The 27,677-nt window shown below is 46.5% G+C and overlaps 2 protein-coding genes across 2 annotated transcripts; both read right to left on the bottom strand.

The window, feature by feature from the left end:
* Nucleotides 1-137: 137 nt before the first annotated feature.
* tmem102 (transmembrane protein 102) lies at nucleotides 138-11,926 on the bottom strand. The gene is made up of 3 exons (XM_061236154.1): nucleotides 11,802-11,926; nucleotides 10,002-10,219; nucleotides 138-2,584 (listed from the first exon to the last, which is right to left on the bottom strand). The coding sequence occupies exons 2-3, from the start codon at nucleotides 10,201-10,203 to the stop codon at nucleotides 1,248-1,250; spliced, it is 1,539 nt and encodes a 512-aa protein (XP_061092138.1). The 5' UTR covers nucleotides 10,204-10,219; nucleotides 11,802-11,926; the 3' UTR covers nucleotides 138-1,247.
* Nucleotides 11,927-14,283: 2,357 nt separating this feature from the next.
* Nucleotides 14,284-17,765, bottom strand: tmem256 (transmembrane protein 256). The gene is made up of 4 exons (XM_061236129.1): nucleotides 17,563-17,765; nucleotides 16,954-16,991; nucleotides 15,658-15,738; nucleotides 14,284-14,717 (listed from the first exon to the last, which is right to left on the bottom strand). The coding sequence occupies exons 1-4, from the start codon at nucleotides 17,642-17,644 to the stop codon at nucleotides 14,574-14,576; spliced, it is 345 nt and encodes a 114-aa protein (XP_061092113.1). The 5' UTR covers nucleotides 17,645-17,765; the 3' UTR covers nucleotides 14,284-14,573.
* Nucleotides 17,766-27,677: the final 9,912 nt, after the last annotated feature.

The following is a 27,677-nucleotide window of genomic DNA, read 5'->3' as shown; positions in this document are numbered from 1 at the left end:
GGCCGCAGACAGGGAACCCGCTCAGTACCAGCACAGTGGGGAGGGAGAGGGAGAGGGAGAGGGAGAGGGAGAGAGGAGAGAGAGAGAGAGAGAGAGAGAGAGAGAGAGAGAGAGAGAGAGAGAGAGAGAGAGAGGGAGAGGGAGAGGGAGAGGGAGAGGGAGCACTGTGGCACATCTTTGGTGTGTTTGAACTGAGAGAGCAGGAGAGAAAGACGAGAGTGGGAGAAGAGAGGAGAGAGAAAGAAGAGTGGGAGACAGAGAGAGTGAGAGTGAGAGAGAAAAGAAGAGAAGGGGAGACAGAAAGAGCGAGTTAGGAATGAGAGAGTAAGAGAGAGTGAGTGTCAGAGAGAAAGAGAAAGGGAGAGATTACTAGTATAATGATATCATAATAGTATCATTATTAGTAGGAGAATTGTTATTATTTTTGATTGATTATAACGCTTTGGCAATATGTTTTGCAAAATATGTCATGCCAATAAAATTTTGAATTGAATTGAGAGACAGAGAGAAAGAGAGAGAGAGAGAGAGAGAGAGAGAGAGAGAGAGAGAGACAGAGAGAGAGAGAGAGGGGCAGAAAAAGGTTTCTCGCTGAGAGATTTCCGGCCCCTCTCGCCCCTTACATTCAGTTACATCAGAAGGATTATCGCTCTCATCGTAGTGTTTGAAACAGGCCACAGCGCGAAGAGCCCTACTGCCGTGGGAAGCATTTCAGAGTTTTTCCCCGTCAGGCGTGGGGAGGGAAAACCCTGTTAAGAGCCAGGTGAGCCCCCCAGGGAACAGGAGCTGAGCGCTCCCTCACAGGCCTGAAAACCACACGGGCCGGCTCCGGAGACGGAGGTCTGCTGCTAGCGCGCGATAGCCGCAAGGCTGGCGGTTCCCCTCCCTCCCTCCCTCCCTCCCCGCCCGCTCGTCTTTCATCTCGCCATTCCCGCTCCGGAGCGCCAGCCGAAAACGTCCCCGGCCTCTCGTAACGACGAGCTCGTTAAGGGCCTCGTTAGCGCGGTCTCAGAAGTAACGGCCTGACAAGGAGCGCGGCGCGCGGCTCCTCTACAACATCGTCCGACAGCATCACAGGAAACGGAAAGGACGGGCGGCGGTTCCTCCGCTGCGGCGCGGAGAGGCCCCCGGGGCCCCTCGTTAGCGCGTAGCGGCGCGGCGTTTCACCGCGGCGTTGAAGAGGCTCCGCATCCGGCCCCCGCGGCAAGCCGGCGCTCCCGCGGAACGTTCCGGGCCCGCGGGGCGGCGCGTCAGTAGAACTTGTCGTCGATGCGGAAGTGGGGCCGGGTGACGTCGTCAGGGTTGAGGAACACGGAGATGGACTTCCCGGGGTTTTCCGTCACCAGCTGCTGGAGCCGCTGCGCCAGCCGGTCGTCCGGTTGGCCGCGGCCGCCGTCGGGGGAGTGGCCCGGGGACGGGGCGTGGCCGTTGCTGCCGGCCGCCTCCCTCTTCAGCTGCCCCGCCTGCCTGGCCTGGCCCACGGCCGCCCGCAGGTGCTCGGCGGGGTCGGAGCGCAGGTGCGCCAGCTTGCGGGCCACCAGCAGGGCGGCGCTGTCCGACAGGTGCTCCAGCATGTTGCACTGCGGCAGGAAGTAGTTGGGGCAGTGCTTTCCCAGGATGCAGTGCGCCAGGTCGTCCAGCAGCCCCAGCAGGAGGCGGGCGGGGGTCTCGGGCTCGGGGGAGCTGAGGTAGGCCGGGGGCAGCCGGTCGCAGGCCCAGAACAGGAGCGTGCGCAGGTGGTAGGGGCTGAGGCCGGCGCGGGGTCTGGAGAGCAGCCGGGAGATGACGGCGCGGGCGGCCTGGAAGGCCTGGGCCATGGGGTGGGGGATGCACTTCTTCAGCTGCACCTCGCTGCGGGAGAAGGCCAGCCTCCACTCGCGGTCGGGCCGGCCCTCCAGCGCGGCGCAGCAGGGCAGCAGGTAGAACCCGCTGATGGCCTCCTCCTCCGTGATCTTGCCGTCCCAGAAGTGGTTGGCGGTGAGCCAGCCCTGGGCCACGGCGGGCCAGCCGCGGAAGGACACCACGGGCAGCAGGTCGTACAGCACCCGGCTGGTCCCCGCCGTCAGGACCAGCGTGGTGAGGGGCCCGTTGCGCTCCACCCGCTCCGGCACCGGGGTCCCGCGCTGGGGGCTCCTCCTCAGCTCCTCCACCGCCTTCCCCACCACGCCCCAGAACCAGTCCGCCACCAGCTGGGGCGAGAAGTAGCAGCCGTCCAGGGAGCCGGGGGACTGCAGGGAGGGGATGGAGCCGGGGCCGGGGGCCCGGTCGTCCTCGGCCGCCGCCCCGCCCGGCTCCTCCTCCTGGCAGCAGAGGCTCCAGCGGGCCAGGGTGGCGGGGTCGCACAGCCTCAGGCTCAGCCAGGAGTGGCAGGGCCCCGACTGCCGCATGTCCAGGGTCACCGGCTGGTTGCGGTCGTGCAGCTTCAGCGCCGGCACCAGGAGGGTGAAGTCCAGGTCGTAGTCGGCCCCCCGGGCGTAGTCCCCCAGGTCCTCCGGGTTCAGGTCCAGCACCCCCTCTCTGGCCCCGCCCGACAGCAGCAGGTACTCATTGGCCACCGGCAACCGGTGGTCCACCTTCTGAACAAGCCCTACGGAGAGAGAAATGGGGAGAGTGAGAGAAGGAGAGAGTGAGAGGGTGAGATGGTGAGAGGGTGAGAGGGGGGAGAGAGGGAGAGAGAGAAACAATAGAGAATGAGTGAGAGAGAGAGGGAGGGAGAGAGGGAGAGAGAAACAATGGAGAATGAATGAGAGAATGAGAGTAAGAAAAAGAGCAAGAGGGAGGAGAGGAGGAGAGAGTAGCACCGTCACCTGGCTCTTAAAGAGAGAGAGAGTAGTAAAGACAATTAAAAAGAGAAAGACAGCCAAGAGTGAGGGGGTGGAGAGACAGAGAAAGAGAGCAACTGTGGGAAAGAAGACAGAGAGTACGAGGAGGATTGCCTGGCTCAGAGTGCCACTGGCAGATCCAGGATCAGTGGGGGGTGGAGATGACTGCATTGGACGGACCCCAAGCTGGGACCCAGTTCTAAATCTTTTAACGTGATTTCCCTCATCCAATTACAGGCATAACCACAGAATGTGCAAGTCTGACTGCGTTTCTCTAAGTTGGCCACGAGTGAGTGTGTGTGTGTGTGTGTGTGTCAGAGTGATTTTGTGTGTGTGTGTGTGTGTGTGTGTGAGAGAGAGAGAGAGTGCTTGTGTGTGTGCTTATGTGTGTATATGTGTCTGTGTCCGCGTATATGTATGTGTGTATATATGCATGTGTGTGTGTACATGTGTATACGTTTGTGTGTGTATGTGTATAAATTTGTGTGTGTGTACGTGTGTATAAGTTTGTGTGTGTATGTGTATAAATTTGTGGGGGTGTGTGTGTGTATATATATGTGTGTGTGTATGTATGTGGGAGATTATAATAGATTGTGTGGTGTGCCTGAGTGTGTGTGTGTGTGTGTGTGTGTATAAATTTGTGGGGGTGTGTGTGTGTATACATTTGTGTGTGTGTACGTGTGTATAAGTTTGTGTGTGTATGTGTATAAATTTGTGGGGGTGTGTGTGTGTGTATAAGTTTGTGTGTGTGTATGTGGGAGATTATAATAGATGATGTGGTGTGCCTGTGTGTGTGTGTGTGTATATAAGTTTGTGTGTATGTATGTGGGAGATTATAATAGATGATGTGGTGTGCCTGAGTGTGTGTGTGTGTGTGTGTGTGTGTGTGTGTGTACAAGTTTGTGTGTATGTATGTGGGAGGTTATAATAGATGATGTGGTGTGCCTGAGTGTGTGTGTGTGTGTGTGTGTATAAGTTTGTGTGTATGTATGTGGGAGATTATAATAGATTATGTGGTGTGCCTGAGAGTGTGTGTGTGTGTGTGTGTGTGTGTATAAATTTGTGTGTATGTATGTGGGAGATTATAATAGATGATGTGGTGTGCCTGAGTGTGTGTGTGTGTATAGGTTTGTGTGTATGTATGTGGGAGATTATAATAGATGATGTGGTGTGTGTGTGTGTGTGTGTGTGTGTATAGGTTCGTGTGTATGTATGTGGGAGATTATAATAGATGATGTGGTGTGCCTGTGTGTGTGTGTGTGTGTGTGTGTGTGTGTGTGTGTATAGGTTTGTGTGTATGTATGTGGGAGATTATAATAGATGATGTGGTGTGCCTGAGTGTGTGTGTGTGTGTGTGTGTGTATAGGTTTGTGTGTATGTATGTGGGAGATTATAATAGATTATGTGGTGTGTGTGTGTGTGTATAGGTTTGTGTGTATGTATGTGGGAGATTATAATAGATTATGTGGTGTGCCCGCACTCGGTGCAGTTTGGCTGCTCTCCACACAAGCCCGGCTCTGCAGAAGCACAGCGGCAGCACCGCATTAGCATTAAAATCTATTAACCGTCCAACAGGAAACGGATGAGAAAAGAGAGGTTTCAGAAACAAAGACAAAAGGCTGAGTTAGGGAAACAGGCCCATCTCACTCGCCGGGAGCTGTAAACTGGGTCAAGTTCAGACGCGGAAAAAGAGCTTCCTCTCACATCAAACGGCTCCATTAAAACAAAGCCTCTTCATCAAACTATCCTGCCATTAGCTGTAAGAACCTCAGAGAGGCTGAAACTCCTTTGACATACATAAGTAGTAGTGTGTGTGTGTGTGTGTGTGTGTGTGTGTGTGTGTGTGTGTGTGTGTGTGTGTGAACCATCCCACTTTTGTTTGGAATTCAAATATTAATTTATGAAAATAAATAAAAACTGTTCACAAAACAAAAGTCCATAGAGGAATTGTACAGCCTCTCGGGACCATCATTCCTCAAAACCACTGATGAAATGAATCCCAGAGCCCAGAATGATTTTGTACCTTGAAAGGAAACTCTCCAAAGTGGGCTTGAAGTGCTCGTGCGCAGCGAGGTGGGGCCTGGAGTTCTGAAGTGTGTAATGGGCTACAGAGAGGCTTTTGAATGTGCTGAAGTGCCAGCTTTGAAGTGTGCTTTCAATAGCTTTCTAAGCGCTAAAGAAGGCTATGAGGTGTAGTTATGTGCGCTATGAAGTGTTAAAGAACGCTATGAGGTGCAGTTATGTGTGCTATGAAGTGTTAAAGAACACTATGAGGTCTAGTTGTGCGCTATGAAGTGTTAAAGAACGCTATGAGGTGCAGTTATGTGTGCTATGAAGTGTTAAAGAACACTATGAGGTGTAGTTATGTGCGCTATGAAGTGTTAAAGAACGCTATGAGGTGCAGTTATGTGCGCTATGAAGTGTTAAAGAACACTATGAGGTCTAGTTGTGCGCTATGAAGTGTTAAAGAACACTATAAGGTGGAGTTGTGTGCTATGAAGTGCTAAAGAAGGCTATAAGGTGGAGTTGTGTGCTATGAAGTGCTACAGAAAGCTATGAGGTGTAGATGTGTGTGCTATGAAGTGCTAAAGAACATTATGAGACGTGCAACGTGCGTGATTTAAGTGATCGAGTGAGTGCGGACACAAACAAAGAAATCCTGAGCTGTGTTTTAAAGTGCTGAAATCTGATGACTGGTGTGGGGACCAGTAAGTAAATCTTGCACAATGAAAATGTCATAAAGCGACTTGTGATTGTTGTCATTGCTCATGGCACCAGGAACCACGGCCATGTTCAGCCCACCAGGAAACACGGCCATGTTCAGCCCACCAGGAAACACGGCCATGTTCAGCTCACCAGGAAACACGGCCATGTTCAGCCCACCAGGAAACACGGCCATGTTCAGCCCACCAGGAAACACGGCCACGTTCAGCCCACCAGGAAACACGGCCACGTTCAGCCCACCAGGAAACACGGCCATGTTCAGCCCACCAGGACGACGGACCGCTGGCTAAGCCCATGGGGAGAGCTTGGCTCACGGTGTAGTCTTTCCACCACCCTCAGGGGGGCTCAGGTTGCTACACGCCGCCGTTACCGCCATCTGCATCGCCATCACAGTCGAGCGCATGAACCCCAAAACGGCCAAAGCGAAATGCGCCATTAAGGACCCCCTGATTTCAACCAATCACAGTGCTCGGGCAGCGGTCTACCGATCGGTTCAATGACTGACACATCAAAACAGTGACCGATGATGACTCACGCCATTAAGGAGCTCATGAAGCCTCTCTTTAATCACATTTGGGGGGGCTGGGAGGGGTGCCAGCGTGTCATGTAAAAACATGAAGCACAGACTGTTGGAAGGTGAGCAGCCTCTCCGCAGAACGAGCACGGGGAGAGGTTCTGTCAGCGCTCCAGGTACCTGCGTTGACAGATTTGCCGGAGCGCCTCTAGGGTTTGGGATCACGCTGCTGGTACTTATTTGTTTCGTGAGATTTTCGTCTGTGGGGAGCACACCTGGCAGCGCAGGTGTCCTTGATCGTTGGAACACACCTGTTTGCACTTTGGAAGCAGGCTGCACACTCCCTGAAGGGACTGAGGTTTTCACACAGGCGTTCCGTCACTATCGTTGTACTGTATTTACAGAGAGCCATTTTGGCTCAAAACTCGGCCTGTCAGTACATTAGCCGCCATTTTGGCTCAAAACTCTGGCTGACAGGAAAATAAATGCTTAACACTGGGACCGTAAGTGTGGGGATTTTTTATTGTTGCCTACGCTTGGTACTGGCACTCTATAAGCCCCCTCCACAGGCTTTACTTTAAGTCTGAAGCAGGATTTTCACATGAGAATGACCCGCTTTGTGCAAAAGAAAAAACGAGCTTGAATGTGCCAAGTATAAAATCAGTGCTTTTTCCAATCACAGTTACATGCTTGATACATTTTTCTTTTTAATTTTGTGAGGAAAAAAAATAATTGGGTGAACTATTTTTACTATCTACTACTTAACAATACTTACAACCCCCCCCCCATTTCGAATTTATTTTTACATCTTGTAATAATCCACCTTTAAATAACAAGATAAAAACCAGTGAAACTATGCAGCCGCTGAAATCCTATTATATCACTGAAAAGCGAAGCTTGACGTAATGTTGCTCTTTGGAATCGAAACTGTCAAAAGCAGGACAGATTATCCACAGGAGCAATTATCAAAGGAACGGGTGAATGTAGCCAATACCATTCAGACCTGCTCCCCCCCACACCCCCCACAAACACTACCAAGATATCCCACCATCCTACCCAAACCCCCCCCCCCCCCTTAAACACCGTACTGAAGGACTCTCACATCAAACTTCACTGCAAAAACGCTCATCTACAATGTCTGACTCGGGAGTGTTAAGCATATTTGATTTTAAAAGAGCACGCTCCTTTGATTTCATCTACGGGAATAAAATTTAACACGCTCGATTATGAGAGGAAGCGCACTCGGAGAGATTCTCTAGCCGGGGGCGCTGCAGACGGGCGACGTCACGGCGACGCACTCAATGGCCACTTAATTAGCCGCTTAGTGGCCGCGTTTGCTCGCTAAAACCCACCTGCCCGTCTCGATGGCACCCTTTTAAACGGTCGCCAGCGCCCGCAGGCTTCTATTACCCCAGTGAGACACGCGGGACCAACGACGGACTCCGCACACACATCATTACTACAAAACTACATTACCCATAATGCTGTAGGTTTAGGGGGCCGTCGCCTCACAGGCTCCAAGTACAGAAGCCACATAAACATCCCAGATCAGAGTACAGAGGGGTTACTACATTACCCATAATGCTGTAGATTTATGTATTTACTATTGCAGGCTTCCACGCTAATGGAAATGGGCATCACCCGCGGTCAGCGCCTAACCCTTTATGACTGCACTCTGGCAAAGAGAATATGCTGTCTAAATGCAGTGCAATGCAATCGAACACAAGAAAGGCTTGTGGCTTTCGAATGTAGTCTCGAGGGAATCTGGCACACTGTCACACCTGGTCTTGAGTAATCAATCTATCCGCGCTTCCACTGCATGTGCGGGTAGGTTACCAGTTGCACAGCACCGGTGTGAAAAATACCTCCCAGTGCCAGCATTTATATTTACCTTTGCCCTCTTGTCCCACAGACCAATCTCAGCTCAAAATAGCTTCTACAAACCGCAAAAAGACATGCTAGTGCAGCAACAAGTCACCTGCAAACAAGGACGCCGAAAACAGTCAAATGTTTTTGAGTGGGAGACGGCGCACAGGTCTTCGGTTAAAACGGGCAGCCAACTCTCAAACCATACGCGGGGGGGGGGTGGGGGTGGTGCTGTTTGATCCCCTGCCACACACCCTTTCGGCCGTGCTCCCTTTATCTATCCGTCAGAATACATTTTTAAAATACTAAAAGGAGGGCAGACCGCCCGACTCCTCTTTAAAAAATAAAACACAAGCCGGGCGTCCAGACAGTTGATCCGGGCGGGGGCCCGGTCGCGGGTTACGTAATGAAAAAGTAATCGCGGCGCTTTTGCCGGGTTCAGCCGGGCTCCGCTCCAGCCCGGCTCCGGCTCTACGGCAGAGTCAGGAAGGTCAGACATCGAATAAACCCACACGGCCACAGAGAATACATTTCTCCAGAGGGCCTCGTCCTGTGTGTGCTCTCCAGCTCAAAACAGCGCCCTGACGACAGGGACCAGGACCGGCTGAAGAAGCGCAATCTTCTGTTCGGTCCGTTTCAGCACGCCGCAGTGCGTATCCGCCCCGCTCCCTAACACCCCGTCTTTAAATTAAAATATATATTAAATCCATTAAAACACAAAAGGGCTTAATTAGCTCCTCGGGGAAGGAAAGCACAGCCCCCAAGTTCAGTGGCAGAAATAAAAACAGAATGTAAATGTTTTTTGTGCTTTGTGGAAAGGGTACCGTTTGTGGAAGGGTGGTTTGTGGAAGGGTGATTTGCAGAAGGGGCAGAATTACGGTAGGGGCAGTTTTACGGTAGGGGCAGTTTGTGGAAGGGGCAGAAGGGGTTTGTGGCTAGATACAGCCTTGATTTTATTTGGGTGTTGTTGTTTTTTTTTCTTCTCATAGAAGCTTTGTAGAACATTCAGGAACACGGGGAGCTCTGAAACGGTCAGAATGAGGGCCCACGGAATCGCCCGTTCCGATGCTGCCTCCCTAAATAAAACCTGCATTGCCCGGGTGCAGTCCTTTTCATATCAACACTATCTGTACATTGTTTATGCTGTCGTCTCGGCAAAGGAGGACGTATCTTTGGAGCGCAGGGAGAAGAAACAGGGACAGCGGGCATGACAGGCGAGCGACAAGGACCCAGGAACGCTGTTCGCCCGGTTTACCTCGTCCTCGCGAAAACACCGATACACTTTCAGCCGTCATTCGGCAAAGGGTGAGACGGGGAAGAGGGCAAAGAGGGAGTAAGAGGGAAATGAAGGAGGGATAGAAGGAGGGACAGAAGGAGTGCAGTGGGGGGGTAAGGAGGGATAGATAACGGAGAAGAGAAGAGGGAATGGGGTTAGAGCTAGGTTAGGCTGTCAACCACTCTCGCATTTCAGAGAATTAGAGAGAGCCGCTGTTGCATTTCTCTGAGCGCGTGCGGTTCGCTCTCTGCCGCGGTACGCTACGCTAACGGAAAAAAACAGGGCCGTGACGCCGGCACACAGCTCCCCCCCTGAGCACCGGCTCCAGCACAGCACCCAGGGGAGGGGGGGGGGAGAGACACGGAAAAACACAGAGAGTGGCAGGAAGAGAGAGGGAGAGGAAGGGAGAGAGAGAGAGAGGAGAGAAAAGACAGCAGAAATGAAGGAGCTGGCCCGCAGGGGACGGTGACTGCCACTGCAGTGTGACAGGGAAAAAACAGGGACGTAAGGAATGGAAAGAACGGGAGAGTGATGGGAGGGGGGGGGGAAGAGAGAACCTGGAGAGCGCCACCTACTGGACAGATAAACGCGCTTCACGTCAAACACAATGACGGTTATTTTAGTCTGCATCACCTTGGCCCATGAGGTCACTGATTTGTTTTTGTAAGCACTGCTATTCATGACTTATTAGTTATGAACTAATATTACTGAAGTCAACGGTACTTGTTGCGACGACTTGGAGCACTCATAACATACAACGATCATGTTCCAGTGCACTCTCGCTTTGGCCCGCACGTCTCACCGAGCATGTTGAAGATGTAGTCTTTGGCCGTGTGCACCTCCAGCGCGGTCTGGTCCCCGAACTCCCCCTGCTCTAACTGCACGAGCTCCAGCACCTGGGCGGATAGCTGCTCCAGCACCGCCCCCGAACGGAAGTCCACCTCCGGGGTCCGCTTGACCAGGGCCGGAGGCCGCGGGGCCACTGCGCTCATCAGGGACTCCATGCCGGGACAAGGACACCTGGGGGTGGGGGACCTCAGGTCAGAACTTAAAAAGTCACTAGAGACTCATTTTAAAAGGTTAGGTTTATTATTATTATTATTATTATTATTATTATTAATAATAATAATAATAATAATATTATCATCATCATTTGGTGCCCAATGTGGGGGCTGTATATGTATATGTTATATATCAAATGTTATATCAAATTCCCACCCTAATTTGTAATGTCCAATTGGCTCCCCAAATGCGTTCATGGTGCAATCACCACTGAACAGGACACACGGGTGGTTACAAGAGAAACTGACCATCGAGGCGACTTGGTTACACATTGACGATTTTAGACACGCGGGGGAAAAACATCACGATGTTCTTTCCACATAAGCCACATAACTAAAAGTTTATCTTTTCACCTGCATTAGCGGTGGAAATTTTATAAGACTTCTGATAACAATCCGAAGCACTTTAAAAAAAAACCTATTGGCAGCGTCAGCTTTTGATATGTGACAGCAAGTTTAACTCGCGAGTAAGCTGCCTTTCGTTAGGTGAAAACAAAAATACATATTTCTCACCCTTGACTGGTTAGCAAATAAAAAATATTTAGCCAACAGTTGGCCACTGATAGCTTTAATAATATGCAAACACGTAGATAAAGTTAAGATTAACTATACAATCAGTATAATGATCAAAATTATAGCATTATTTAATTATATTGTATTGACATTGTTTGTTTTATACAATAATCAGAGTCGAGGTCGTCAACAACAGACCTCCGCATGTTTCATGTGTGACACAAGGTACACTAAGGTAAAACCGGCCCAGTTGGTGTTAGCTAAAAATAGGAGAACCGTTAACTTAAGTTACTCAGTAACTTATTTCCAATCAGGACAGCTTCTCTGAGCCACATACTTTAGACTGGAATAACAGAGATTTTCCAAGCTAGCCCATTTAACAACATTACACAACATTTACATTAGCCGACTAACGCGCATAAAAGATACGGCAAACGTTAGTTAACAGAGAGAAGGGTGACAACAAGCTAACTAACATTACATCCATACTACGCCACTAACCTAGCACTAGGTTACCAAACTTCTAATTAGACTTCGCACTAGTATTAATACTAGTCAGTCAACTTACGTTAGTGCTAACTATTCACAACTTAGCAATGTCAGTGTCCGACTACCACCGTATTGGCTAACATTAATTTGTTTTCATTTCCAAAAGTAATTGGCTGGCTATCTAGTTATCAAGCTAGGCAGATTTACTTGAAAAATGACATCCATTCAGTAATTTACTCATAGAAATAACAATGAGCAGTATCTGTATACTTTCTCAAAATCAATGGCAATTCAACCGTTTCCTATCAGCCAAGCAGTTCTAATTAGCCAGACCGTTAGCCATGTAGTTAGCTAACTAGATAGCTAGCCTAGCTGTCTCGCACTCGCTAACTTGCTAGCTATTTTTCCAGGTGAGATTGCAATGTAGTTAAGAACTCGCAAGCTACAATTACAACAGCAGTTAGCAAGGTACTTCGTTACAACATTTAAATAACGTTAGATTGTTTTTGTATATGAAAGATTGTGCTGTGGACACACACCCTTTACTCGCAGATTAGCAGTTACTTCCTATCTCCAAGGCTTTGTTTTTCTTTCTGTCTTTAAATCCGATTTCTTCTCTCGTCATTTCCAACAGGTCCCAAGCGCACACCTTCCCCCTGGCAACATCAACCCCGGAAATAAATCCCTCCGCCTTGCATTTTGGGACTGGTAGTGTTACACCTTTTTTTTTTTTTTTTTGGCTCACTTCATGTTCTGCCCAGGCTTCTGTTTTTCTGTTTTTCTGTTTTTCCTAGTATAACAGCTTACAGCAAAGGCATGTTGGACGTAGGGAACTGAGAGGTGGAAGACAAAAATAGGTGAAGAAAATAAAGTTTCCTTTCAAAATGGTCATGCATAGAGTTTGAGTCATTTTTGGAAAATTTCAGTGACAGTACTCAGCATACATTCCTCTGTGAAGTGGCACGATAATGGATCGTTAAAATTTGTGGAAAAACAATGTGGTGGTCATGGTGGTGGAGTGCATGTGTGTGTGTGTGTGTGTGTGTGTGTGTGCATGCAGGGAGGTGATATCACCTTTAAAATACCATGCCATTCTTAAAAGAACCCCCCGAGGGGCTTGTTTCCTCTGCCCTGTGTCTCTTTTTTCTTGAGAGAACACTGATCAAAAGATGCTAAGTCAGAGTAACTCCTCATCATACTTTATTGCCTTCCTCCCCCTTCATGTCACCTTGAATACTTCCGCTTTGAAAACATACCACAGAGTCTGACGGTGTAGATAGTTGGCATGTTGGAAAGAATGATGGGAACAGGAAGAGGAATCAGATTGCCTGGTCAGATTTGTGTGTTCCCAAGGAAGGCCATTCTACTGATCAGTAGCCAATAATATCAGAATCTAGGTGGACTAGGTAGGCAAGAATATACAGTAACTACATCTGAAAAATGTCTGCACTTAACCTTTTTTTTTTTTTGGTTAAGGTGAGGTCAAAAGATATAACATATTCCGTGAATTTGTGCCTTGTACTGAATTCTTTTGATCTACACATGTCTGTATTTAAGCGCAAACACCTGTTTAGGACAATGACAGAGTCCAAAAAGATAGACCATTTTGCTATTATGGAGAAAGGCATTTTGCTTGCTTTCAGAACCTTACTTTAACCACTTTCTACAGCATAGCACACGTGTGAAAAGGGCTTATGATAATCGTGTCAGGTTCTGTGGGCGTATGGTTTCATTAAATTTTTTTTCATCTGACAAAATGGCTACGTAAAGCACGTTATCTCCGAATTTGAGTTTTTTAATTTTGCCGTTCGCAGATAGCAGGCTAACCAGCAATGAGCTTAGACGCACTGTGTCCCCAAAATCAATTGGGCACAACCTGCGGGGAAACTGGAGTTTACATAATTACAGCCTGTCTGGTGACACAAAGTTAAAATGAAAACATACACTGGGTATGGGGGGAAGGGGGGGGCGGGGGCGGTTGGGTAACTGTGCCAAATAATTCTTCGGAGACACAATTAACAATATCCATAACATCTCGTGACAGAGTCCCAATGCACGCCCACTTAGCTCAAGGTCCAGCAACTCGCTCTGTGGACAACAGGCTAATTACTCTCCAGCCAGGGCCAGATCCGGGGCATTCCTGCATGCTGATAAGCAAGCAGGAAGAAGGCCTGGAGTGACCAGCGAAAAGGCAAGGTGGTGGGGGAGGGGGGGCGGGTGAAGCATTGATTTCCACTTCAAAAATCTTAACAAAGACGCAGAAGCAAGCTTTCTGGCAAAGAACATGATGATCGGGCCCCATGGATCTTTAACGAGGAGACGCTGTGCCGCGGCTCCTAACGAGGGGAGGGTGAAATTGCAGCGAACGAGAGCATCTTTGAAGAGAAACAACTGAAGAGCCAGACTGTGAAACGTGTGTGATTCGGTGTTTAGGAGACGATCAATAATCCCTCAAATTAGTTTATTGTGCTTGGCATGTCAGTCCCAGCACATTCGCTTGCCTTTCATACTTGGCCCTTTAAAAGCCAGCGCTACTGTGCAGCCATTATGTTCTGATGGAAGAACTCAGCGGGTGAAATACAGAGCGCTTTATCCTGTTATGTTGATGCCCATAAATGGTTCCATGAATCACATTTTCATGGTCAGTGACTGGAGTTCACAGGAACTAGTGTGTCGGTGATTCCTTTCTGTAAGGGTTTCTGTACAATGCACTGAGATAATCCAGTTTGTGAAAATGCAGTTATTAGTGCTATGGTGAATTCAAGGTTTCTCAAGGGTTTTCAAAGGACGGCAGGCTCCGTCTTAAGTCAGAAACCAGGAATTATCCCTTTAAAGAAATTCATTGGAATATTGATATTGGTTTGTGAACATTCTTCTGGCATAACAATTGGTCTCAACAGTGAAGACTTTTATAACTGCACTCACAAAGAACTGAAAGTGGAGGTCAATATGGAGTTCTACTGGTGTCTGGAAGCACACGGGTCATAGCGACAGTAGCAGAGACAAGAAATAATACTGAGCTGACAATTTTCAAAACAATTTTATTTTTTTGCTGAAAAAGAAAAATCCACATACAAACTCACACATAGATTTAGTCACAGGACCCTTCACGAATTTTGAAAGCAAAAACTGATCCTCACACATTAGTATTTTGTCTACAGCTGTGAAGGGAGACACCAGTCTGAGACAGCGCTGGCTTCTCGACGCCGTCGGCGATAAAGTCTCTCTCTATCTCAAAGTCTGTGATTTATAAAAGGTCAGGTGCTGTGAGGGAAAACGTCCACTGGGCCATGGGTTCGAGAGGTCATGGGTCAGATGGCAATAGCGGCCCACCCAGCGATGAGCATGGTGCCCCCGTATGGAGCCAGCTTACTGAGGCTGGGGTCCCCTGTAATAGCCTGGTGATACAGCGCCCCACAGAAAAGCCCCATACCCGCTGTCAGCAGACCGCCAGCCTGCAAACACACAGCAAGCACTTGGGATAAACGCAGGAAACTCAAATGATCTTAATATACATATAAACTTCCTACTGACCTCTTGCCAGGCTTACGCAGGAGAAGAATGCACATGCTGGAGTGCTGGTCCAGTCAGAAAGCAAGCAGATGGTCCATATGATTGCAATGTGCAAATCGCCTGACACAACTGCTTTTATAGGGTAATTAAATATTGTGAGGCCATTTGCAAAATTGTACTCCTATTTTTGCTGCACCCACAATTTTGGACTTCGGAAATTTACACATTCTCCTGTGTTTGACCACTGCTTATTTTCATGCGGTCTTATTTTAAGTTAACTCTGAGTTGCAGATAATATTGAGTCGATGTAATGCAGCTTGGGCAGACAGACTGGGTGTACAAGGCTGACCACTCAGAGGAGAATCCCTCCCACCCAAGGCAAGTTGAAACTGGCACACCTTAATCCATATAAGTCTGTAGAGCCCAACTTTTCACGGGTTCCCTTCAACACGTTTCAAAACATCCCACTTTTCTTAATGACAGTTCAATACCAAACTGAAAAATCAATGATACCAAAGCCACAATAAAAACCCAAGAAATCATGCAAATCTGCGAATCTTTAAATGCCATAATCTATGAGCCAAAAGACAGTGAACTGTCTAGGGCTTGATTTTTATTTTTTATTTTTAGTAAACGTACTATTCTGCAGAAATTCTCTGATGAGCACATGAAGCAGACTGGCATGGTGTGTGGGCTCAGTGAATGGGCACGGGGCCCATCCTGATGACGTAGAGCTTAGCGTTTCTGTGAGGCAACAGCTAAAAATACAGAAAACGGCTGCACTTGATTCTGGAACCATGCAGGAGGTCAGGTTGAAGGGTGAACGCAGGGAGGAACCCCACAATGAGCGGGGCGGGGCGGGGCGGGGCGGGGCGGACCTACCAGTGCAGGCTTCCGGCAGCGAGCTGCACCCAGCAGAGCCAGGCTGTGGAGGAAGTGGTACTTGTTGGCCGTCTCAAACAGCTGAAAGCGAGAAGCAGAAGAAACAGGAGGGCAGGGGTCCCGTCAGGACACAACCAGACAGAAGGATAAATAGAGAAATAACGATGCAGGTCCGTTTCCTGTTTTGTGCGGTTAAGATTTACGCACGGGAGGGTCTGTGCCACAGCCAACCAGAGAAGGCCCGGGCTGAGCTCTCTGTGTGATTGATGGAGGGATTCCAAGGAACTGAAGAGTGAAAATCATTGAAACTGGTTTCATTCGATTTGGGCTGGGGGGGGGGGGGGATTAAAGAAAAAAGGTACAGTACAGGATGCATGTGAGTGTGCGTGTGTGCACATGTTTGGGGAGGGGGTTGAGGGCGTTCTTAAAAATGTTTGCTTTTGCCAAAGAGGGCCCTAACCAAAACAAGGTTTTGAAACCACAGCTAGAATCCTTTGATGACCATGTTAGCCTCACACCCTACTTAAAGCTTCTTTCATCTTTTATTTCAGAAAAAGTGAGACCCTGAGGTCTCATTCATAGAATTTGCATGGATTTAAACTCAAATTGTGAAAACATCCAGTACCTACACTGTGCATTGACATGGTTTCTGAAACGCTCTTATGAATTAATAAAGTCAACATGCATGCATTTTTCATTTGTCTTGTGTCTGCAATACAGCAGCGCAGCGACGCATTTCACATTACAGTACATGGAAATTTCACACGGACCCATCTCATTAAACAGAGGAAAAATGGGTGGAATCAAATACAATTTCAGAAATGGGTTGAATAAAATTCTATTCACAGTAACTACAAATACAGAAATCACTTAAATAAGTCATCAACTTATTTGACAAAATGTTACTCTTCAAAAATGTGCAATAATGACGTACAAAAAAACGAGGTACAAATATCAAGTAAATGACAATGACTATCAGGAAATACCAGCCCTATCTATAAGAACTGCTTTTCGTACTGTAAAGGGAAGAGTTGGCCAAGTGTTTTGAGCAAAAGTCAGGCTCCACTACAAAATATATTATATCACAGCAGAATGACAACACCACAACTGCCGTGTCTAATCCTGGTCCTAGACACTCCTAAACATCAGACTTCCCTGTGAAATTTAATTCAACCTGCACGTGATTGACACCTGCAATAACAGGTGATTCAAGGAGGGGATTAAAACCAAGATCATCGTGGACAGCACTGCTTTGAAGGGCTGTCACGAAATATTTGACAAAAAAAGGATTCTCACCTCTTTCAAATAATCATCTCTGTCACTCCGCCTGAACCCTAAAGAAAAATAAAAAAAAGTAAGAGCTGTCAAAACAGACAGACCACCTCGCACATCTTTAACTTCATCGTCTTTAATCATTATTTTGGTCCCAGCCATCTTATTTACCGTGTCTCGCAGTTAAGTACGTTTGCAAAATGTTCTGCAAATTATGTAGGAGGATATTGTCGTTTCTTTTTAGATAGCTATGCATCTACGTGCAGTTGTTAGTTATAATGCTACTGTATATGCTGGACAATCAATGCCTGAATGCTAATCGAATGCTAGGTAATTTTGTTGAAATCCACCATTCTTAAAAGTTTGCACTAGTATAACACGTAGCGCACAGCTAGCTAGCGATTCATTACCACGTACATAAATACGTGCAATATTGCACAGCGATGTTCTTCTACTGTGACCCAGTGTTCTGGACAGGAATTAGCCAAGCTAACTAAACAAAACTACCCGTTTACGAGGGCCACAGGCACGATTTCTCGCACCGCGTGTCATTCACAGTTCATGCTAATTGAAATTCTGCAAAACAGTGGCAGGAAGCCATGTAACACATAATTAAACTAAATGCACACCCACCGTGAGCTCCATATGCTCCCGCGGCGACAGCAAGCGCCCCAGACACTCCAGCTAACCTCTGGACAGCCAAAGTCGCCGTCATGTTCCCAATGAGTGAGCACGTCTTTGGAAGAAAACAGAAACTGGGGTCATTTCGGCTCTGACTTTCAACTACTCAAGTCTGAGCCAAAATGGCGATTCACGAGCGCGGCTCAGGATACATTTCGTAACAATGCAATGTCGGCATTTTGCACCTTTGACCAATCGTGACCAGTTCGAGTTGCTTGGGTAAATACTGCCCAGCCAACTACGTGTTTTCGAGTGTCTTTAAGTGACTTGCGTTTTTTACCGATCGTTGCTAAGCATTTTGACATAATAGAAACCGCACTCTGTTTAGATACTGTGAAACAATGCAGTGGTCTCCCGGTCGTGGAGATTTATTTTATTTCTCAACTTCAGATAAATCAATTTTGGAAGGGGGGGGGATGGAGGGGAGAGTAGGTTCATAGGTTTTATAGCAGTTGGTCAGAATCGCAGCAGAAAGAATAGCTACTCATAGGCTTCCTAATTCTAGATCATATTACACTCCTGCGGTCCTTTCACTCACACTATTTTAGGTAGTTTTATTTTAGTATATGTACATACATTTTATTATTTGAGTTTAATTCCAAGTTGAGCATGGAGCATGTAGCCAACGCATATCGTTGTCACTAATCCTGGCTTTTCCCCTCAATTGGGTAGAATAAATATTAACCGTATTTTAAGTTATCAATGCACCTGACCCTTCTGACCCTAATTCACTGCTGACAAAATGAAACAAGCTTTTTACTTTGCATGCTAAAACACCTCTCCGTGAATGCATAATTCATAAGACGGCTAAATAATGACGATGGGACGACATTAATTATAAATACACAAACGTATTCACTTTAAAGTTGAGAAATGTTATACATTTTTAACGCAGTTCGTGTATACGACTGGGTGCGCCTCCTTCCCGGTCTTGGCAAAATTGGTACACGATACATTGTTATGGTTTATTTTGAAATGTTTGCCATTAGTGACCTAATGTGCCTGATTATTTAATATATATGTTAGATTGTTTCTTTGACATTTCTAAATGAGTGACTGAGTTGTGTTCAACGACCTGACACACACCACACCTGTAAAACCGTTATTTCATTATTCTATGAAATATTATTTTTGCATAATGAATATTATAGCAATTAGTTGAAAACAGTGAACCAATAGGAGCATATGATCAGGAGGGGGCGCTGTTCCACTGTGACACTAGTCTGAACTGCTTCCAAATGAGTTTAAATGTGTTGAATAAAATAAGCACACAAAAGCACAACCATTGATTGAGAGATGGACTTCAGACAAGAGAACCTTCCAATGGTGCTGTTTCTTCATATAAATTCATGGATTAAAAAAACGAACCTGGCCTTTCAGTCAAATTCATTTATTAAGCAATTAGCCAAGTATAATTACTGACTAATTAAAAAACAAGCCTTTTGGCATCTACATAGGGGTGAATCTACCTTGAATTAAAATGAAAAGGAGGAAGGTGGCATTTACTGAGTATTGAAACCCAAATTTGGTCTGCTCACACACATACACAAACACACATGCACGCACACCCCCTTGTATATTTGCAAGCATGTAGACGCACACACAGACACACAGTGGACTGAACTACATATAGTAATATATTTATAGCTACTCAAACATAAACATAAACATTTATTTAAAAAATGTAGTCACACTCAGAAATATAAACATTGATACCTGAAGATATGCTGTGCAGTTCGTAAGTATTTAAACAGTGACACAATTTTGTTGTACTCCTTTGAATTTGAAATTGTGTTATTTTTCTTTTTTTAGCTCAATTGCAGCCGATAGTCTACAGTGGACCTCACATTAATAATTTTATATCGAATCCAATGTGCTGGATTACAGCACCAAAAAAATGAAAATCACTGTCCAAGTAGAGACTGCACTGTACAAGTATACAAACACACACACACACACACACACACACGTTCAACCTGTGCCCCTGAGTATTAGACTGTTCCAGTGAGAGCAGGGGGGAGTGACTGATGATTTAGCAAAAATGTAGCTTTTTAGCTTTGCGTTGTGACTACAGGTCTTGCGTGCAGGTGCAGAGGGCAGAGGACTGCAGATTTTGACACGCTTTCACTGGCAAGCAGTGAATTACCCAAAGCACCAGGCTGCTACACCTCTGTTCTGATCTGTTTTCCAGTAGCTAACCTCTGTTCTGATCTGTTTTCCTGCAGCTAACTTCAGCTCTTTATGCCTGTGCAGAGCTTGCTCAAAAATGACAGCTCTCCTTTAGTAGGTCTTATGGTGGTTCTTTTTCACCGAGGAAACATTAAACATTCTTGAACTGTATACTGTATAGTTTTTAAAAACCACAAAACCCCAGATATACGTACAGACATACACTTTATTAGGTAGACCTGTACCCCAGCTTGTTAATGCAACTATTTGATCAGCCAATCATGTGGCAGCAACAAAATGTATAAAAGCATGCCGACGTGGTCAAGAGGTTCAGCTGTTTTTCAGACCAAATGTCAGAATGGGGAAGAAATGTGACCTAATTGACTTTGACCGTGGAATGATTGTTGGTGCCCGACAGGGTGGTTTGAGTATCTCAGAAACTGCTGATCTCCTGGGATTGTCTTGCACGACGGTCGCTAGTGTTTGCAGAGAATGGTGAGTCCAGTGAACAGCAGTTCTGGTGGCAGAAACGCATTGTTAATGAGAGAGTTCAGAGGAGAATGGTTCAAGCTGCCAGGAAGGCGACAATAACACAAATAAGCACACATTACAATAATGGTATGCTGAAAAGCATCTCTGAACACACGACACATCAAACCACTAAGTGGATAGGCTACAGCAGCAGAAGACTTAATAAGTCTAAAAAATAAGTATAATAAATACCTAATAGTCAGCAGCAGTTCACCTAATGATCCTAATGATACCTAATGATCAGCAGTTTCTGAGATACTCACCCCAACCTGTCTGGCGCCATCAATCATTCCACGGTAAAAGTCACTTCCCCATTCTGGAATTTGGTCTGAAAAGCAGCTGAACCTCTTCACAACATCTGCATGCTTTTATGCATTTCGTTGCTGCCACGATTGGCCGATTAAATATTAGCATTTACAAGCTGGTGTACAGGTCTACCTAATAATGTGGGGACAGTGTACGTAACTCATTCCACACTATGCTGCACACACACACACAAATGCATATGCGTTTTTGAACGGACTCAATTTGTGTGCAACAGTGCGGATTCACACGATTTCAGAAATAGACTACTCAGAAACCCATATCCCAATGCTTGAGTCCCCTGTGCTCAAAGGGCCATTCATTGACTTTGTGTGGAGGCTGTGCAGAGCTGGCTGTTTAGCTCAGAAATATCTAACCTGATTTGAAAGAGTCATGGTTTAAAACTCACTGGGAACTAAAGACAACAAAATATGAAAACATCACAAGCCAATGTGTCCTGGTTTACACTGAAAGCAATGTGTTTAGTGCATGGATCGCTTTTCCAATCCCCCTTTCACTTCTGCATTTCTTATTCAGCATTTTTCAGCTTTTCTGAGAATTAAAAACAGGATGTAATATAATAAAACAACTGCAGAAAATACACACTTATGCATGAATAAATGTGACAGTATTGTGTGTTTCCATAATTACTCCTCTGCGAATGTTTAATACACAGACCATCAATTATATTTTTAATTGGCTAATTTCTTACAGGGACTGTAGCTTACAATCTAAGGACGCATTTTGTTTGTACATAATTCAGTGAAAGCCTAGAATCATAGGCACTGTTTATTGAAGATATGGAGGGAACACATCCATTTTACATTTGGAGGAATATCATGCATCAAACCACATTTTAAGTGAAAACCAGCCCCTCTACAACCACCAAGCAGCAGTTTGTATCTATACACTATTATACGTATATTTTCTACATATATACACTCAGTGAGCACTTTATTAGGTATTTATTAGACTTATTTCTTAGACTTCTACTGCTGTAGCATATCCACTTAGAGTTATCATGCATTGTGTGTTCAGAGATGCTCTTCTGCATACCACTGTTTTAATGTGTGCTTATTTGCGTTACTGTCACCTTCCTGTCAGCTTTGACCAATCTGGCCATTCTCCACTGACGTCTCTCATTATCAATGCGTTTCTGTCTGCAGAACTGCTGCTCACTGGATTTTTTTGGGGTTTTTTGCACCATTCTTTACAAACTCTAGAGACTGGTGTGCATGAAAATCCCAGGAGATCAGCAGTTTCTGAGATACAAAAACTCTGCCATCAACAATCATTCATTACATTACATTACATTAATGGCATTTGTAATGGCATTCCATGGTCAAAGTCACATTTTTTCCCCATTCTGATGGTCGATGTGAACATTAACTGAAGTTCCTGACCCGTATCTACTTGATTGTATGCATTGCACTGCTGCCACACAATTGGCTGATTAGATAATCAAATAAGTAGGTGTAATAAAGTAAAAATGTTCCCAATACAGTGCTCGTGGAGTGTATATTTAATTGATCGTATATACACATATTCAAATATCTTCTTGTTGGTCCGTGGCACTGCTGGACCTGTTTCGGGTTGTTTCAGAACCACCTCACACCTCATGGTGCACCGGTCTCCTCCTCCATCACTCTTCACACACTCCCTTACTGTGGATGGTAGCATTACTGTACATTACATTACAGTCATTCAGCAGGGTTACTGTACATTACATTACAGTCATTCAGCAGGGTTACTGTACATTACATTACAGTCATTCAGCAGGGTTACTGTATATTACATTACAGTCATTCAGCAGGGTTACTGTATATTACATTACAGTCATTCAGCAGAGTTACTGTACATTACATTACACTCATTCAGCAGGGTTACTGTACATTACATTACAGTCATTCAGCAGGGTTACTGTATATTACATTACAGTCATTCAGCAGACACGTACAACAAAGTGCAAATCAGAACCAGGGACACGTGCGCTGAAAACCCGAGAGGGCAGTACGGTTCCAAATCCTAGAGTGATCACATAGATAAAAACGTGAACCCTTGTAGAATAATCAGATAACTGACCAATGAGCAATAACGATAGCGATAGGACACGCCCCCTGCATGATGTCACAGTCACCAGGAGACAGGGATGGAAATTGCATGCAGAGTGGCTCTGCCCGGAAGAGGTAGTTTCCACAAATTCATGCCTGTAATTGGAATTCTGTTTCCTTCTCCGCGCCGGAAAATCTAATCCCAAAGTAGCACAGAGCGGGGCAGACCCCCTCACTTCAAGGTTCGCTGGCACGGGGGGCAATTAAGCGGAGAGTCGGGGGGCGGCGGTGGGGGGGGGGTGCTTGATCATTTTTAACGTCTTGGAAGAACCCCATTTCTCATTCTGTCCGGGACGTGAGTTTGACCCAATCTAAATGTCAGGTCCCCTCCCAGCCGTCGGAGCTGAAGAGGCGCTCCGCTCCGCCGTAATTAGCAACCTCGTTAAGCTCATTTGCATCCCTCTTCAAAGCAGATCGATGCAAATTGATAGGATTTTGCCACCGGCGCTAATTAAAGAAACGGGCAGCCTGCAGTCAGAGGCAGCGCGCTGTCACAAGACCAGCAAATGTTATCCTGTGAAAAATACCAGCGCCCGCCCTGTCTGTCTGTGCGGTCTCTGTGTGTTGCCCTGACAGTCAGCTGACTTCTGGCAGCAGAGGTGGCAATTAATTTCTTGCGAAACAGACTCTGCCGGGCTGCTGTCGTACAGTAAAATGCCACCCGCGCCCGCTCCCCTGCCGGCGGGGTGCGGACCGGACAGGTGATCTGGGGACCGTACGGGACCGTGTCCGGCAGACGAGCTCGTTTCCCAGCGCGGTGACACACACCACGCAGACTCTACGGCGGGGATCTCACAACTCAAAAACCACTCCGATCCTGGGTGTCTGCTGGTTTTCCACGTTCTCCTGCAACTTACGTAAGTCAGGGGTGTCCAATCGTACCCGAAAAGAGCCAGTGTGGATGCAGGTCTTCATTTCAGCCAAGCTCGACGACACATAATTCAACTGATTAACTAATCACGGTCTTAAATCAAGATGTTGATAAGTACAATCAGGTGTGTTAGTGCTGGGCTACAACAAAACTCTGCGCCTTCCCTTTTCGGAAAAGATAGGACTTTTTTGATTGGATGCCCCTGACTTAAGGGCTTCATTAATTAAGGCTTTAACTGCCTCAAGAGTCTATGAACCTGGTTGCCAAGTCCTTTGCTGCTATTTGAAAGGAAATCACAACAAAAAACGGACTGTGGCTCTCCAAGGCTGGAGTTTGAGACAACTTGTCTGCAGTCGGATCCTGTTCATGCCAGTGCAAGCTTTGTCCTTTGGGCCTTGAGCTGTCTCTGCTGCACATAAAGGGTTTTTCAACCATTTTTGATCCAGGGACCCCCACCAAGGCTGCTCAAAGGAGCCTCTACATATCTTCACACACCCCCTGTTGAGAGCAGAGGAGCTGCAGCCCTGCCCACACTCTCTCAAATAAAGTAACACTGGAGGTACATTTTTGTTCTTTAAGGATGAAATTTCCCAAATGTACCCTGAAAGTAATGTTCTCTTTGGGTACAACTGAGTACTTTTTCCAAGCAAAAAAAAAAAAGACAAATGAATGATACTGTATATTGCTGGTTTGGGGTGCCCTTTTATGTACCTATAAGGTACCGCCCCAATAACAAGCGTTTGTACGTTATTAGACTTTTCATACAGGGTGGGGGGGGAGCGTGCCTTTCGATAGAACGTTCCCGTTCGCATCCCACACTGGCCCAGACATTTGCAGTCCTCCAATGGGACAGCAGTGCCGATCAGCTGGGGGACTGCAGCTGGCTATGCACAGTCCTGACAACACACTCGCTAGTGTCTTCAGCCTTCTGAACGACAAACTCGCTAGTGTCTTCAGCCTTCTGAACGACAAACTCGCTAGTGTCTTCAGCCTTCTGAACGACAAACTCGCTAGTGTCTTCAGCCTTCTGAACGACAAACTCGCTAGTGTCTTCAGCCTTCTGAACGACAAACTCGCTAGTGTCTTCAGCCTTCTGAACGACAAACTCGCTAGTGTCTTCAGCCTTCTGAACGACAAACTCGCTAGTGTCTTCAGCCTTCTGAACGACAAACTCGCTAGTGTCTTCAGCCTTCTGAACGACAAACTCGCTAGTGTCTTCAGCCTTCTGAACGACAAACTCGCTAGTGTCTTCAGCCTTCTGAACGACAAACTCGCTAGTGTCTTCAGCCTCCTGAACGCTTGACAATTGTGATGGGCCATTCCAAATGGGAACAAAGGGGTGTAAAAGGATGTCACCTGCTTCTCTGAGGTGGTTTGGCCCAAAGTTAAGCCCACCTGGGGCTGATTCCAATTGCTTATTTTTCCTCTTCATTTCTTTCTTGCTCCTTTTCCTACTCCTAGCTCCACACATCAGGAGAGGCTAGAAAAAGATTCTAGAAAAAGTGAAGTGAAGAGAGGGACTAATCGAGAAAATGTGAATCAGGCAAATGGAATGTCCTTTCTCCTTCAAACATCAGTTTGAAGCCACATCAGTTGCAGGCGTGGCGGATGCGTGGCAGATGGGGAGAGTTGGACCCACAGGTCGATCATTTATGTATCATGCTTCACTTCCACTTTCAGAAAGCAACTTTTAATTCTACCAAGATTGGGATTTCCTTGTTTCAATTACCCAAACACTCCTTGTTTTTGTAAATTTTCATTGATTGATTCATTTTCTGTTCATTATGGTCCCTTTCTCTCTGGTTTACAAGGGTATAAACTACACTATAACAAAATATACAGCGGTAATATATCAAAATATGAATGCATAAGCAAAATGAAGGAAATAAATAACTCCTGGAGTCAGCACTATGTCAAGGCCAGGATAAGTCAGGCTTAATAACCTGCGAAATTGCCCACACGCATACACACAAACACATACACATACACACACATGCACACCCACAAACACATACACACACACCAATATATGCAGGCACACACATACACACACAAACACATACACATACACCAATATATGCAGGCACACACACGTGCACACGCATACATTCACTACACACACAAACACACAGATTTTTCTGATTTTGTTTCATTTGAAAATGCGATGAATGTGGTTAGAAAATGCCAAGTCTAAAGTTAAATAACAATGTAATACTAAGTTTGCAACAGTAATAAACAGAATAAACACATTTCAGTTACAGACATCAGAATGAGAGAAAGAGACAGTCCAGTCTGATTTTGAGTGCATTGCTGTATTCTTAATTTAGATCAGTGGTGTGTACAGGTCCTTTCAACACCATCATCATGGGGAAATAAGGCTGTTATAAAAGGAACAAGCAGCCATATTTTCGTATGCAGATATTTATGATGTTCACTTCATGAATAAAACATTACCTTCTAGCAACAGCTTCAGAAAGGCAACAAGAACACCTATATATTTAGATAAATAATTAATATGCACAATTAATAATCCATATTAATATTAATGTTCATAACTTCATACCCCCCATCTCTCTCTCTCTCTCTCTCTCTCTCTCTCAGTTCACACAAATGCATATGCAATAACAATATACAAACAAATGTGTGCACACAAACGCACAAAGCTTTTCAGTGTGTAATTGCTTTTTTTTACGGCCGGCTAAAACCTCCTTTTATCGGAAGGTGTGGAGTTGTAAAGTGGGCCCGGGTTTGACCTCCGGTTGGGAATGAGCCGCACTGTACATTGTGTTATGTTCATACACCGCGAGGTACGCAAACGGCACCGGCAGTCCCCCGGAGCCTCTCTGATAATAGACAGCTGTCTCTCTCCGCGTGCAGCTGCTGTAACCAGAGACAGATTTAACGCATCAGTCTTAGGCGCTGTGGCGTGGCGCGCGTGCATGTGCAATCCCAGGGCATCTGCTCCTAATTGGGCTTATCTGAGCTCTGGCAAATTCCCCCACCACGGTCTGCGCCAATGGCTAATGGCTGTGCCTGCCTTCTACAACTACTATACACTCAGATAGATGGAGAGAGAGAGAGAGAGAGAGAGAGAGAGAGAGAGAGAGAGAGAGAGGAAGGGAGAGAGAGGGAGAGAGAGAGGAAGGGAGAGAGGGAGAGAGGGGGAGGGACAGAGTAAGGGAGGGAGAGACAGATAGAGAGAGGGAGAGAGAGGGAGGGAGAGAGCGGGAAAGACAGAGAAAGGTAGAAAGAGAGAGAGAGCGGGGATGGAGAAGAAAGCAATAGAGTGTGTGTTTATGCTTGTGTGTGTGTGTGTGTGTGTGTGTGTGCGCGCGTGCGCACGTGTATGTGCATGCATGTGTGTGTGCATTCATGTGTACATGTCTATGTGTGTGCATGTGTATGAGTGTGTATGTGTGTGTGCGCGTGTGTGCATGTGTGTGTGTGTTGTGCATGCCTGTGCGCATGCATGTGTGTGTGTGTATGTGTGCGTCTGTACGTGTGTGTGTGTGTAAGCCTGTGTGCATTCATGTGTGTGTGTGTGTATGTGCATTAATGTGTGCTTGTGTGTGTATGTTGTGCATGCCTGTGTGCATGCATGTATGTGTGTGTGTATATGTGTGCATGTGTGTGTGTGTGTGTGTGTGTAAGCCTGTGTGCATTCATGTATGTGTATGCATTCATGTATGTGTGTGTGTGTGTGTGTGTACCTTTGTGCGTAACCTCTCTTTGAAAAGAAGGAGCTCCAGCCTCGGGGGTCGCCCGGCGCAGAAACAGAAACCTTTAGGGTGTTTCAAAGACCCTTTTCATCAGCCGCTTACCGGGAGCAGCGCCGATCAAACAGGCTTTGCGGAGTAAAAGAATAATGACACAGATCTCCGCGGAGGCCCGGCCCTCTCCCTCCTGACCCCCAGCCCCCTCCCTCTTTCCCTGCAGGCGTCCAGCTGCTCCTTTTCTTCTCCGTCCATTTCCACACATCAGCCCACTCCGCTCTCTCCAAGGCGCCGCGGCTCTCAGGCCCGCAGTTCAGCCGGCTTCCCGATACGCCACGGGCACCAGGTGCGGCCCCTCCTCAGCGCACT

The sequence above is a fragment of the Conger conger genome, chromosome 3, assembly GCF_963514075.1.
Source record: "Conger conger chromosome 3, fConCon1.1, whole genome shotgun sequence".
NCBI lineage: Eukaryota > Metazoa > Chordata > Actinopteri > Anguilliformes > Congridae > Conger > Conger conger.
Note: the sequence above shows the minus strand (reverse complement) of the source record. Positions and strands in the feature narration are given on the sequence as shown.

Coding starts and splice junctions, on each gene's coding strand:
- tmem102 (XM_061236154.1), bottom strand. CDS start 10,203: ATGGAGTCCCTGATGAGCGCAGTGGCCCCGCGGCCTCCGGCCCTGGTC. Junction 2,585..10,001: donor CTACATCTTCAACATGCTCG/GTGAGACGTGCG, acceptor CTCTCTCCGTAG/GGCTTGTTCAGAAGGTGGAC.
- tmem256 (XM_061236129.1), bottom strand. CDS start 17,644: ATGACGGCGACTTTGGCTGTCCAGAGGTTAGCTGGAGTGTCTGGGGCG. Junction 16,992..17,562: donor GGGAGCATATGGAGCTCACG/GTGGGTGTGCAT, acceptor ATTTTTCTTTAG/GGTTCAGGCGGAGTGACAGA. Junction 15,739..16,953: donor GAGATGATTATTTGAAAGAG/GTGAGAATCCTT, acceptor TCTCGCTTTCAG/CTGTTTGAGACGGCCAACAA.